Source organism: Patagioenas fasciata, chromosome 9 (genome assembly GCF_037038585.1).
Source record: "Patagioenas fasciata isolate bPatFas1 chromosome 9, bPatFas1.hap1, whole genome shotgun sequence".
NCBI lineage: Eukaryota > Metazoa > Chordata > Aves > Columbiformes > Columbidae > Patagioenas > Patagioenas fasciata.
The window spans coordinates 21,711,687-21,725,723 of NC_092528.1; the positions used below are offsets into that span (position 1 = coordinate 21,711,687).

Consider the following 14,037-nt stretch of genomic DNA (forward strand, 5'->3'; position numbering starts at 1 on the left):
CTAGTCTTTAAATAAATACAGGGTTAATTTGTGATTTGACTGTTATTCATCTGCTAGGTCTTTAAAAGCATTGAAAGATGAAGAATAATTTGCTACTTGAAATTCAAAAGTTTCGTGCTACAGATGATAAAGTTACTGAAATTGCAAGGTGGTGCTAACAAGAATTTAGAAAGTAGTTAGTTATAGTACGGTAGGACAGCCTTATATTTATGATGCATTTACTGTATTTTACCCCGTTAGGTGAATTAGAGGAAAGGATGGAAATTAAAGGGAAGGATGCAGGAAATTAAATGAGGGAAAAACAGGATCATAGAGAAGGAGAATGGTGGTACATATAATATTACGTTGTGTTCAAGATTAAACTTGTTTTTTGCGCTAAGTGGGCAAATATCAGAGATCCCCTTAAACTCCAGAGTCCTGCTCTGTTTTGATAAATATCACAGTAGCTCAATAAGAATATAATGTACTTTTTAACATAGCACTTCCATGTGAAAAACTACAAATTACAGGAGTTTTTATCGGTGCTTAATGAAATACTGTATAGGTGGACCAATATTTTGTGGACAATGCTACTGTTACTAGAAAGGGAGTGAAAAATGCCCTGAAGTTTTAGTCAATATGTCATTAAAAATTTGTTTCTTGACAGTGAACTTCAGAACAACTTGAGTAAGCAAGTTTAATATTACTTGTAGTTGTTTTCTAGAATCTTCCTACATGTTGAATTGTCTGCAAGTGTTTGTGCTGACAGTCAGGATATGAATGCATAGAAAGCTGTCGCCATACTTCTCACCTATAATCATAAACTTTTTTTAAAAATTTGTGTACACATAATCCATTGCTATTCACCTCACCCAGGGCTAAAGTTACTCATCTCAGTGTGCTGAGGTACTGAAATCTGTGCTGCCTGTGATTTGTTACCTTGTTTCACTGAATTGTATTTCTTGTGCATCCCAGGACTTCTCGTTTTGTTTCATTTCCTGAGTACTTAGTGGTGCAGATAAAGAAATTCACCTTTGGCCTTGATTGGATACCCAAAAAGCTTGGTATGTGCCATTTATATTTACCTTTTTCTCATTCTATCCAAGATAATCTATAAGGTGTACACATGCTTTGGTCTGTAATGAGGACCTAGCTTGAGTCTCAAGTTCATACTGTGAAGATCCTAATTGAATCTCTTTTTATGACGAATTAAACCAGTTCATGAGGTCTGTGGAGTTAAAATACAGTTCCATGTAGTCTGACCTCCTGGTTAAATGGTGCTTTAGTGTTCTGAATTTCTCAAATAACTGTTTTCAGGAGGATTTTCCTGGCTGTGTATGTAGCTTGAGTACCACAGTCCCTTCTCTGAAGGGGTATGTTGTACCGTTTGGTGATTTTGCTGGATTCATGAGCTCCGTCTGTTTCTCTGCTTCTGTAGATGTTTCTGTCGACATGCCAGATTTCCTAGATATCAGCCACCTTAGGGCCAGGGGTCTCCAGCCAGGAGAAGAGGAACTACCAGACATTGCTCCTCCCATTGTCATTCCCGATGACCCAAAAGGTATTTACTGACTTCTCTCCCAATTCTCTCCTGTCTCCCTTTTCCCTCTAGCACATACTGATTCTCCTTAATCTTCACCTTTTGGCGCTATGGAAAAAAAAAAAAAAACCAACGAACAAAAAAAAAAAAAAAAAAAAAAAACCACAAGCAAAACAAAACAGCGTTATGCTTTGGTAATTGAAGATTGTTACAACACCCCAGTTTTTCTGCTTTGATGTTTTCAGGATTTATGATTGATGCTGTTGCTTGGGACTCTCACCAAATAATTCATATTTCTATGAAATTGCTGTGCCCAAAGATAGGCAGCGTATTTTGTGAAACAGATTTCACTTGCTTTACTGGGTATAGTCCTGTAACTACCCTGTTGTGTGATGGTTTCCTCTTTTGCAATAGTACAGTGCTGCTCAGTGGAGCAGCTTCTGCTACCTTCTGATCTCTACATCTTTACCAGCAGAGTTGTTCCATGCTTTCCATCTGCATCGATGATTATCCTTACTTAAGGATGAAGTCTTTGTGCTCATCTTTATTGAACATTGATTGATTGGTATGTAGGACTGAAGTCAATAGAGAAGCGTGTGAAGAGCTTGACATCTATAGATGTCAGCTATACTCAGGGACCATCTTCTGTCTGTTCATTGGCATGACTCCCTTTCAGTAAAGTCGCTGTGTACTTCTTAGGGCCTGATACAAAGTACTTGGTCTCAGACCCCTGCACTGAGTCTCATGATGGGTGTCAGAAATAGAGTGAAGCATTAATCCACCCATTTCCTACATTTCCTAAGAGGTGTTACTAAACTGTTGTTATCTTTTGAGTACTCTTATACTAAATCTTGTCTAAAACCTGGTAGTCCGGGTGATACGGTAGCTAAATCAATCTCTTGATTCTCATATACTCCCTTCCATACAGTATATCATACATTCTGGTCAGAAGGAATTTCAAAATCTGTCAGTTACTATGATTATTTCCTGCAGGATTTTATTGTCAGAGTTCTGAGCAGATGGTTCAGTCACAGAGTTTCCTTGGATAACTTGAAATACTTTGGCTGAAGGTGGAACAATAAACACACCATGTATGCAGAATTGATTCACTCACTGTACAACCATACTTAATACACAAAGAACTACGATTTAAGAAAAAAAGCTTTCCGGGCATAAATTAAGATTCAAAATATTATTAATTTTTAAATTGCAAGAGTTGTTAGGTTGCAATAGGCCCTGGCAGGTGTGCATGCATACATAGTGCACTTCTCTGCATGAAACTGAGCTGTACAGCCAATTAAAAAAGGCTTTGTCTCAAGGAGCTGATGTGTGTCAGAACAAAGGCTATGGCAAAATGCAGTTCTCTAGTGGTGTTAATTTTGTCCCTTATCTGTAGGTTCCTCACCAAGGTCTAGTCTTTTTTTTATGCTCTTGCTCAATGAACTGACCTGGTTTTAGTGTAAGTGCATGGGTAATGGTACCTTATATAGAAATAAAACATATTCTTGCTTAAGTTGGTTTTAGTCAGACATCAGCTGTACTGGTTTATAGTACCAGTGGCACTTCTCTCTGAGTTAGGGAAATTACTGGGCAGAAACATCCCTGGTCTAATTAATGGCAAAAATATCAGGAGTGTAAGAATGAACCTGCCTTGCCTGTATGAGGTCAAATGTTTCTATGACTTCAAAAATATGGAATTGTTTTTCCTGTATGAATCTACTTAGCTTTCATATAAGTCCTTTTCCATGTTTTTTTTTCCTTACTCAATTTTCAGACCGTATGGTGAACCATTTCATGGAGTGTACGTATCTCATTTTTCAAAGACTGGTATTTCATCTGCTTAAAGAATTGTCATGCTTTTGCTCAGCTAATGGCTTCTTTGTCCTCATAGGGATGCATGGAGTATTGCCCTGCATGCTTCTAAATAATAGCTGACTTTTCCACTTGTTCAGCATTTACTTGCATGTGTGCAGGACTCTTTAAGAGTCTGCAGTAGCACCAGTGTAGTCAGAATATGAGCTGCTCCTCTATCTGCTGCTCATCAGCAGGATCTTGCAGTTCTGTGGGTCAGAGCTGTTTGATACTGGCTCCCTCTGTACTCTGAAGCTGTTGGTCCTTGTTGTTCAGAGATGAAGTTCAAGTGGAGACTGATAAATTCAGCAGCTCTTGTTTATCTCACCTGCAAGATCCTTCCTTAGAGGTGATTGTTTTTGGGTGCTTTCTCTAGCTGGCTCCAACTTCTTCACCCCTTGAAATGCAGTTGCGAATTTCTTCAGTAAATAAAGTCCTGTAGGAATTCATCAAGGTTTAAGGATCTATTTATATTACTAACACGAAAGATTACCAGTAGGTCTGTAACAAATGCTCTAATACTTTGTAAAAGGCTGTTTTCTAATGGGTGTGGGTTTACTGTGGTACTAAAACAAGTCCAAGAGATGTGTACTGTGATATGTGGCACCATGAATAACAGTAGGAAATATTATACAGTGGATGAAATTAGACTCTTTTATTTTAGAAGGTTCTTTCTTGTAGCTCTAGATATTGATGAGTCTTCGGTTATGCAACTGGCAGAAATGGGGTTTCCTTTGGAAGCGTGTCGAAAAGCTGTGTACTATACAGGCAACCTGGGTGCTGAAGTCGCTTTCAACTGGATCATTGCACACATGGAAGAACCAGGTCAGTGACTGGAGGGTGTAAGTTAAACTCAACCCCTGGTTGTGTATTTTGGCAGTCAGTAGAAATTTTATAATGTGTGACAGAGAAACCCCGTTCCCTACCCCAGGACACCTGGAGGTGTGTGAATTTTCCTAAGCTGCTCCTGCGATATGCAGATCTTGATCATTACTTGGCATCCTCTGCCTAGAAGAAGACACAAATCTAAGCTAAATCAGAAGTAAACTCTTCTGTCCTCAGTGATGGTGTGGGCCAGCTCTCTCTGTTTTCTACCCTTTGGCTAGGTCTGTGCTGCTAAGGGGGAAGCTGACTTGTGATCAAGTGTAAGTGCAAAGAATCCTGTGATCCAGATGCTTTTCTTCCATATCAGCCAGATCCAGCTCAGGCTAAAGTGTTCATGCTGTACTTAAAACTTGGGCTGTCCACTGATGGACGGGGCTGCTAGATGTTCTCCACTTCTTGTGTTTCATCCACGCAAAGTTTGGGCCCATAATTCAGTACCGAGTACACCTGAGCACTCCCTTGCCAGGAACCTCCAAATCTAGTTGAGTTCAGACTTCATTGTGGGCTTTTGTGTTGCTCATGTAAATGGAGAATGAATTTCACTCACATTTAAGTGATATATTTCAGCTGTGGCATCAGTTCATTTTATATCTATACATGTATCAGCTGGGTTGTCTACTATTCTGGTGTCATCATTGCTTCCATATCAGACGTTGCTACTTTCCTGCAGTTGTTTCACTTCTGTGAAGTGCAAAGTTGTTCCAGCCTGCTCAGTATGAGTTTGTCCACCTAAATATTTTGTAATATGCATGTTCATCTTGTTATTTTTAAGGCTTTCCATGCATCAAAGTCGCAGCTGGGCCAGTGAAATCAATTTATGTTGATTTCAGGACTGCTTTTGAGGTCCTGTTTGTTTGTGTTTGTTGTTGACTTTCTAGGTCAGTGGGGTAAAAGAACAAACTGATGAATGTTTGTTTGTTCCAGACTTCGCTGAGCCATTGGTCATACCTGCATTTGGAGAAGTCACTTCCAGTGGAGCAGCTGCATTTGGAGCTGTTGGGCTAGATAACCAACCTCCTGAAGAGATGGTTGCAATTATAATTTCTATGGGCTTCCAAAGGAATCTAGCAATTCAAGCGCTGAAAGCAACAGTGAGTTCCATGAGTTACTGGTAGCACTTGGCTTTTATTTCATCTTATGTGCTTTGTACATGTGCATACTCAAATGCCTTTGAAACATGCATTTAAAAATGCATTTACTGGATGATACACGTAGAACTATTCTGGCAAAGTGTGGGATGTCTGACTTCTCTGGGTTGGAGTGGGGAAGGTGGTTCGTGTGTTTCACTTGAATGTTAAAATGTGGAGGAGAGTGAGGAAAACTTAGCTGCTTTTACCATCTGTTGAGAAACAACCTGGATTCCTAAAGAGTATGTATCTTCAAGATGTGAACCCAGGGGACATGGGGATTAATTGTGGGAGGATTTATTTTCGATGTCAAATCCTGTTTTCTATAGAGGTAGAATATGTACCTTACAAGATCAAAGTGCTGTCAAACAAGATCCCCTTGTTCTTTTCAAAGACTGAATGGTAGCATGATGCTAGAGAATGTATTAAAGGCTGCTCTTTTGCTTGTTTGACTCACAGAACAATAACTTGGAGCGTGCGCTGGAATGGATATTCAGCCATCCTGAACTTGAGGAAGAAAATGAGCCTACTTTGGACATGATGAATATGGAGAACAATGCTAATGCCAATATCCTTGCAGAGACAGGGTTGGAGGGACCCAGGATCAAAGATGGGTCTGGAAGTAAGTTCTCCTTCAGCTTAAAATTTACTATCATGCTGTTGTGTCACACCTACACCATTCACATAGCTCCTCTCTGTTTTGAAAGTAGTTATCATGGGTTTTTGAGCATGATCCAGACAATTTACTTCCAGTCTTGCTTCTGTGGCTGAGACCAGTGCTGTGGGGCTGCTAAGTTCCATGGGCTCTGTTGCTCAGGAAACTCTTTCACTGGACTCACTGGATAAGTGGAGTCCAGGTTTCTCGTTGCCAGAACATATAAGTCTCTCCTGGCCTAGCTTTACTTTTTGTTTTGTTGCTGTAAGATAAAAAAGACAAAGAAAAACAAGAATGTTTAAATCTTCGGAGGCTGAGTATCCTTAAGAAAACGCTGCTGTTACAGACCCCCTGAGTTTCTGTCCTCCTCTGGTCTGATGGGAGATTGGAATAATCCCTTCAGCCAAGTTTCTTTTTTTAGATGTGGCAGGTATAGTTGGTATCCTGCAAGTACTGCTTTGCTATTTACTTTTTTTTTTTTCCTTTGGAATCCTCAGTCATACTACTGTTAAAAAAACCACAAGATGGGGCTGATGTACAGCAGTCAAAGTTGTGAAATAGGCAAAGAACATTGTAAGTTTAAAAGCACTAGAGTACAAAAGCTCAGCGGTGGTTCTAACATAAGGTTATCTCGTAATGTTTTTTGAAGGATCTTTAGTGACCAGTTCTAGTAACTGTAGTATGTTCTAAACTTGTATCTCTGACCTTGACTGAAAAAAAAAAAATAAGAGCCAATTTGATTTTTGTATATGTGGTTGCTGTTATTATATAATAACATTCATTTATTTGTTTTTAACATTATAAAGACCAATCTTAAGTCTCTTGGAGACATGGGAATCATTGATTATCATTGGGTCAAAAAAAAGATTTGGAGTAATTATTTTTTGTGGTACTTAGCCTTTATAGACTGAGACCATTTACTGAGTGCCTGAAATCCTGATAACCAACATGATACTGTAAAATGGCTCCAGAAAGCCTTCTCCACCAAAATCCAGGCCCCTGTCCTTATGCAATATCCTGAAAGAAGGTACCCTTTTACTTTTGGTGGTAATCTGGGTGAATGGCATGAATGGGTGGGGAACAAGAACCAATGCTGAGTTCTCCAGAGACTTTAAGCACAAAATTTGTCCCTGTATTAAAGAAAGAGGTTTCTTTTCTGTCCTCTCTTTTATGGGCTGCTGAAATTTAAACTTCTGGTTTTTGTGTTCATGCTTATAAACTTAGCTAATTTGTGTGCAGATTGAGCTCCATATCTGGCACTTTCTGTGGTGCTCTGTGAACTGGGAATGAATCTGCTGTTTTCTCTTTCCTAGTAGGGGCTGTGATCACAGCCCTGCTGTATGTGCACAAATCTGTGTGGGTTTGGTTTGGTTTGAGGTTTGACAGTGAATCTGACCACTAGCTAAAGCAAGAATATGCTGCAGTCTTAACAGAAACTGTAGTTGGGGATGCAAAGTCTGAGTTAGACGTGCTTAGCTACTTCTCCAGTATTAAAAATAAAACTTCCCCTGGAGTCAGATTGCAGCATTAGCGATAAAAGACTTACAGTGCTATTTGTATTTCTTAAACAGGATATGAGCTGTTTGGCTTCATCAGCCACATGGGAACATCCACAATGAGTGGCCACTATGTTTGTCACCTCAAAAAAGAAGGAAGGTGAGTGGGATTGGGAGAGACACACAAGGATGAGCAAATGTTTTCTTTGAAGCGTGCACCTTTACAGAGCAGGTTGTGTGTTCATGGCAGACAAAACATGCATGTAATTACCATTTGTACATTTCCCATGAAATAAATGAAGATTGTTACAAATTGTAGATGTGATGAGTCAGTTCTGATTCCTCTGAGGTCTATGCTGAAATGTACCATCAACTCTCCTGTGCTTGCTGTTCCAAATATCTGTTCATTTTGGGGCATGGGTTCTGTATCTGGCTCTCTTTATCTGAACTTCCCCCAACTTCCTTTCATTCCCCATCAACAGAAACCCATCAAACTATGGGCTGATATTAGTATTGCTAGTTTGGTGTTGCTGATCTCAGCTGTGATTTTGGGATGTTCCTAGTATTTGGCATTGGGAATCACTGGTTTTCCTTTATCTGAACAGTAACTACCTATTCATCTGAATGTCCCTCTTCTTTTTGGTTCCTCACTCTGCCAATACACGTACTTCAGCTGTTTCTTTAATCTTTTGTTTTGTTGCAATGCCTAATTTTAGATTTTAAGCTCTTTAAAGTTTGGGTCTTAGAAGCCTCTGATAAATTTGTCATGATTTTTATACACATGGAATGTAATCAGTCTTGTTTTCGTTTCAGATGGGTGATCTACAATGACCTTAGAGTCTGTGCCTCAGAACGACCTCCCAAAGACCTGGGCTACATTTATTTTTACCGCAGGATACCAAGTTAGGCCTTAAATCTATTAACCGGCCTTAAGAAACCATACACCTTTTTAACCTGCCCAAAAAAGTGTACAATAAAAATGTAAAACCAATGAAAGACCCCCAGCCCTTGGACTGCCAAAAAGCAAAGGAAAACAAGGGATATTTATAGTTTATTTAAAAAGAATCATTTGATGCTGCCTTAAATAGTAGTGGGAAAATTTCTATTAGGTGATGTATAGTACATTCTTTTCAATTTATACACCTTAAAGGATACCTTAAGACCATGCAGATTACTGGTGCAGTTTGCAGCCAGTATATGGAAAAAACACAAGTTTCAGTGTTGAACAAAACCAGCCCAGTTCAGCCCAGCTCCTGCTTGTTTTGTCCACACATCTGTTGAAGACAACAAAGAAATATTTGCATCTTTGGTAACTGGGAGACAGTGTTTTCAGCCAGAGTCCAGACCACTTAGAGAAATCATATCACATTTTAAGTTGGAGGGAGGGGTGTGCGAGTGTTCTTCAAATCAGAATGTCTTTTTGAGAGATTATTTTCGGTACTGTGAGAAAAGTCAACTAAAGTTATAGCTGTTGGAATTTTGGCTTGCCTTTTTGATGCATGAATCTAAGGGAGATGGAAGTAATGTCCTGTCAGTACTCTGTACATTTTCTGCCAAAGAGAAATAGAAGATTTTATTTTTGCAGACAGAGGTTTCTTCATCTCTTGAATGTTTGTTTTGCAAGTTCTTCCAACAGATTCAGGATTACAGATGGCTAAAAGAAGCAGACTTTCTGACTATAAACTTAAACGCACACCCTCAGGAAAGGCAAGGCTATTATTATTTATTTTTCTTATGAAAGAGGTAAAGGAGGTGTTAATGTCCCATTATATTTATTTCAGGGAAATATGCATCTAGAGCATTCACATTCCAGCTGAAATCAACTCCCTGACAAAGTACTCATAGCGCAATTCTGCTTTGTGCCAAAGGTTGCTTAAATGTTTAATGCCATTTGTGAGTGGGGGAAATTGCTTAGTAAAATAGCCGATTTATTGATTTACACCTCTCTCCTCCTTCCCGAAAAGAAAAATACTAGAACACCTTGAAATGATGTTTTGGCTTTTTAAAGACTTGCAAACACACCAATAATCTGATCTCTTCAACAGGCACCTTCTAAGAGGGGGTTTTATATCCCTGGCAGGTATGGAGGGATGGGTAGGTAGGGGCTGGCCTTTCCTGTCTTATTATTGGGGCGGTGTTATTTCACTTTTTATCATAGGCAAGAATACGTATGTGGGTTTTTTTAAATTGTGTTTGAAAACACTAATTCTAGAAAAAATACGATGCTGAGAGCGCTAAACATGTAATGATTCCAAAAAAACCCCAAAGGTTCAGTGTTGGCCACTGCTTAGAGACTGTTGCTGGAGTTGCCTCTTATAAACTCACTGAGCCCTCAAAATAAATTGGAACAGTCAAAAAGGAAAAAGTTCTCTGTAAGGAGAAGAATGCAGGAGAGGCAGGGAGGTGTAATTAGATTTTCCTCTGCAGTCAGTGCCTGCAAGTTTAATAGCAAAATTCAGTCAGCTACACACTGTAGAAGAGAACCCAAATAAAAAATCTGGTTATGAGCAGGCCATTTTATTTTTTCCAGAGCTTGGAGGAAAATAGTTCTCCCTCTGTAGTCATATGGATTCATGCAGAGCCAAAACCCACTTTTTTTTTTTTAATCAGTTTTCGATCTTAAAAGATTATGAGAGAAATTCTAGTGCAATAATTCTGTAGAGAGTAAATGGTTCCTAACTGTGGGGAAAGCTTCCTGCACTGAGTGCTGTTATTGACACAAAAGATCAGCATCCTACCACATTAGTAAGTGGCTCCTGTGAGATACAGGATGCTAGTAATTGTTTTCCTTCTAGGTTTTGAGTATTTGCGTGTTTCACCAGAAAATACCGGATTTGAAAGTGGGATCAGCAAATCGTGCAGTGATACATCTTCTATTTAAAATGAAAGAACAAAACTTCTGTATATCTATGTTTGTGCTCTTTCATTCTGGCACTAGAAAAAGGACAAAAGGCCTCTGTCTTTTCTTTTTATTTTAGATTTTTTTTTAATGCCCAGATATATTCCAAGGAAGTTCAACACAACAGCTTCCCCCTTGCCATGTGAACTTAAAGGGCTACTTATAAACAAGATCTGATGGCCACTACATTTTTATTTTGAAACCTCGGGTAAATAAAGGCCAACAGCATTGTTCCCATGTTCATTATTAAACTGGAAACATGGCTGGTCTAATAGGAGTAAGGATGGAGCTTGGACTCTCACAAACCATTAGTCTGGTACCTCCTAAACCTGGAGTAGCTGTGGGACTGATTGGTCTCGGGTAATAGGAGGAGCATTTAGAAAGCTGGCAGGTGCTAAACTGGAGATGGTGAATGGCAGGGGAGAGCCATTCCCTGGCTGCCATAGGTGAACTCTAGCAGCTCGGCTTCTGAAATTCTTTTCAGTTCATCACTCTTGTGTGCTGCCTCCTAGACTACCAAGTGGGTCAGAAGTGCAAGGAGCAATTTAGAGGAAAGGCTTATGGATCTTCTAAAATTTAGCACTTAAAAACATATTAAAATCCTTGAGGAATTATTAACTCCCGAAATAGTGGCTTCCCTCCCTTTTTTGAAATGGCCACTTAAGTCATCTCGTTTTTGTGGTAGGATGTGTGAAGTACATCATGAGTCTGGAGGCGCAGGATGTAAACTCCTGACTCTTCAGCTTAAAGTGAGGGTGAGGAGTTTGTGGTTTTTGTTTGTTTTTTAAGCACAATCAGTCTGTACTGAAAAAGTAACTTATTTATCAGGCTTTGCTTGCTAAGATTTGTATGCACTTAATTGTGTTGGGCCAGGCCTCAGTGCACAGCCTGGGCAGTGGCTGATGAGGAAACTCCATGTACCTGGGTACTGTAAGAGCTGTTGGGAGGCTGGGTGTGCTGAGAGCTTCTTGACAAAAAAGAATAGAGGAAGAAAAGTCACTGTGAGCTGTTTGAGACAATCTAACCTGAGAATTATGGCAAGCCAGGACTTGGCAACAAATAATGCTTTTATTTCTCGGACTCATTTTTATTTTTTCATATGGTACATTGAGGTTAGGAGAGTGAAAGGAAGAAAAACTCATCAACTTCTCCTTGTCATCCTTTTTCCCCCTCTCATTCCTAGCAGCATGCTGGATCTGGTAGAGCCCTTGTTTTGTGTCATAATCTTCAGTCTCTAAAACACATGTAGACACAATCTCCAAAATAATTTTTTCAAAGCTATGGTCTAAAAAGTAGCCTATATGTTTCTGTGCTGCTAGCACTTCTAATTCTGCTGGGTTCAGTAGCATTAATTCTGACTCACTTTGGTGTAACTGAAGCCAGAGTCAGTCCATTTTTTTTTTTATTCAGGCAGCCTCCCCTGGGTCGTAGTGCACATTCTGAATACAGATGCAACCACAGCTCATTAGGTTGTTTTAGAAGCATCTGCAATTCATTCCTTTCTTTCTCCATCCTGGCAACAGCCATTTTTATCTCTGATGTTTTCATACACTGGAAGACTATGCAAAATATGTAACTGGACATAACTTTTTATTCTCTTCCCATCATCCTTCCTACCTTAATGGCTGAGATCAGTTTTTGATTTCTGTTCACTCTTCAGTGGTTTTTACTGTTGTATCCTGGAAGTGTCTGTACTGGTTTACTTTGCACCATTCGGAGTTGTTTGCTTGAAGCACTGTTAACATTTTGGAAAGTATTTGTCTGAGATGAGAAAGGTTGTGAATGACATTGTTGCAACTGTTTTAAATTAAAAAGAAATATTCTCACATCTCGTGACTGTGTGGATTCTTGCTTCTTTCTTTCCTGTCTGAACTGAAGAGGGATAGACTGAATATGTTTTGATACTGCCTCTTTTCTTACTTTTTGTGGTGTTTGATGTTTTAATTAGAAAACCTGCATAGAGAACAAAGAGGTTTGGGAGTGTCTTGATTTCTTGTGACTCCTGGCACTTCAAAATCCCCAGGCTCTGAGGGGATATAAACATGGCAAAAATAGAAAACAGGATTTAAACTAAGATTGACTTTGTTTTTTAACGTTGAAGCTAGTTGATGTTCTTTGAACACAAGAGTTGACAATATTAATGTAGAACAGTGTTGCTATTTCACCTCTAAATTCCTGCTTTATCTGGTCTGTAATTCCTCATATTCATTTAGAAATTTGACCTCCTGTTCAGTAAAGAAGTCTTTTTTCCCTCATGTGTAAGGGCTTTACATAGCAGTGTGGCCACTTGGATTCTTTGGTAGATGCAAGAACAGACCAAAAAAGACGACTGTGGGATGGCATCCCTTTTATCTTTTTATAGGGTCATGGGACTGGAACTGGAGGACAGGCATAGAGGTAAACCTACCGGTCTGGGCATGACATCTCCTGATATGGAAGTAGAGGTCACATGAAATGTTGAATGGTACAAAAGGCGAAGGTGGTTCAGCTCCTGGAGTCTGAATTGAATGATGTGTTTTGGTTTCTTTTCGCCATCACAGATGGCATTTGTGCCCTTGGCAAGTCACGCCAAACTGTTCACACCGCTTGTAGGAACTGTAGAAGGTGGGAGAATGTGGCTTCTTGTGCAAGCTATAGGGCCCTGTTCAGAATTCATGCTCTGTTCCCCCGCACTAAAATGGGAGGTAACACCCCTCTGTCCCTCAGGTGTGCTACAGGCATAACATGAATAAGGGAGTCACAGCTGTGGTGAAAGACAAAAGCCGTAAAAATATTGAAGATGGATAGTGCATGGCTGACAGCTAGGGCTGAATAGGTGATTATAGTTTCAGACTTCTTTACCAGTAACCTTTGTGGTGTTTTTTTTGAGCAGTTTTGTATGTAGGATTTGGCACTAATGCTTTTCTCCCAGTCACTCCTGTTGTTTGGCTACAGGACTGCAGGGCTGTGTTCCTGGTCCATGTTTCCTACAGAGCACATAACTAATGGGCATTCCTGCTTCTTTTTTGTTGGTATGTCTGAGCAGCAAGAACTAAACTAACCTTAACATCTCCTGGCAAAACATGCCAGGGTCAAGAGCACACACTAATTGCTCCCTAAGGGTTAATGTGGGCTTAGTGTCTGATCCCTTTTCTTCTTTAGTAGAAGGTTCTGGTTAAAGCCATGGACAGCGTATGTTCTTCTGGCAGAGCTTTCCTTCTATCTGCAAACTGTGGCTGTATATTCTGTGTCTTTTTCTGGAGCCACCCACATGTCCATTGAGAGTGCCAGCCTTCAGATCCATGCCAATGCTGTCCTGCTTTGTCAGTCACCCTCTCCTCTAACTGTCACAGCCCCCTTGCTGGCTGTCATCTCTTCTGTCCACAGCAGGGTACAGGAATTTTATGTCCCTCTCATGTCCATACTTATGCTAATGTCCCATAACAGATGCATAAAGATGTCATTTCTACTCTATCAGCTTTTCACCTCATCACATGAAAGCCAAAACTGAAAAAAGCCTCCAGTCAACTCCCACTATGGTTTATGTGTTAGGGAACAAGCTGCCTCAGGATACCTGGGGTGAAGAAACTTCCCTAATGTTATGGGAAGTTGCTTGAGTAACGATT

General features: G+C 39.8%; 1 protein-coding gene across 2 annotated transcripts in view; it reads left to right on the forward strand.

Annotated features, from left to right (window-relative positions):
- USP13 (ubiquitin specific peptidase 13) overlaps positions 1 to 12,260 on the forward strand; it is a 54,065-nt gene extending 41,805 nt beyond the window's left edge. The window contains exons 14-21 of one of the 2 annotated variants that reach the window (XM_065844483.2): positions 955 to 1,043; positions 1,418 to 1,540; positions 3,294 to 3,320; positions 4,052 to 4,195; positions 5,180 to 5,346; positions 5,842 to 6,004; positions 7,609 to 7,693; positions 8,347 to 12,260. In XM_065844483.2, the coding sequence (XP_065700555.1) occupies positions 955 to 1,043; positions 1,418 to 1,540; positions 3,294 to 3,320; positions 4,052 to 4,195; positions 5,180 to 5,346; positions 5,842 to 6,004; positions 7,609 to 7,693; positions 8,347 to 8,440 (892 nt within the window). In that variant the 3' untranslated portion in view covers positions 8,441 to 12,260. The remainder of the gene's footprint in view (positions 1 to 954; positions 1,044 to 1,417; positions 1,541 to 3,293; positions 3,321 to 4,051; positions 4,196 to 5,179; positions 5,347 to 5,841; positions 6,005 to 7,608; positions 7,694 to 8,346) is intronic. The other variant, XM_065844484.2, reaches the window with a different exon arrangement.
- Positions 12,261 to 14,037: the final 1,777 nt, after the last annotated feature.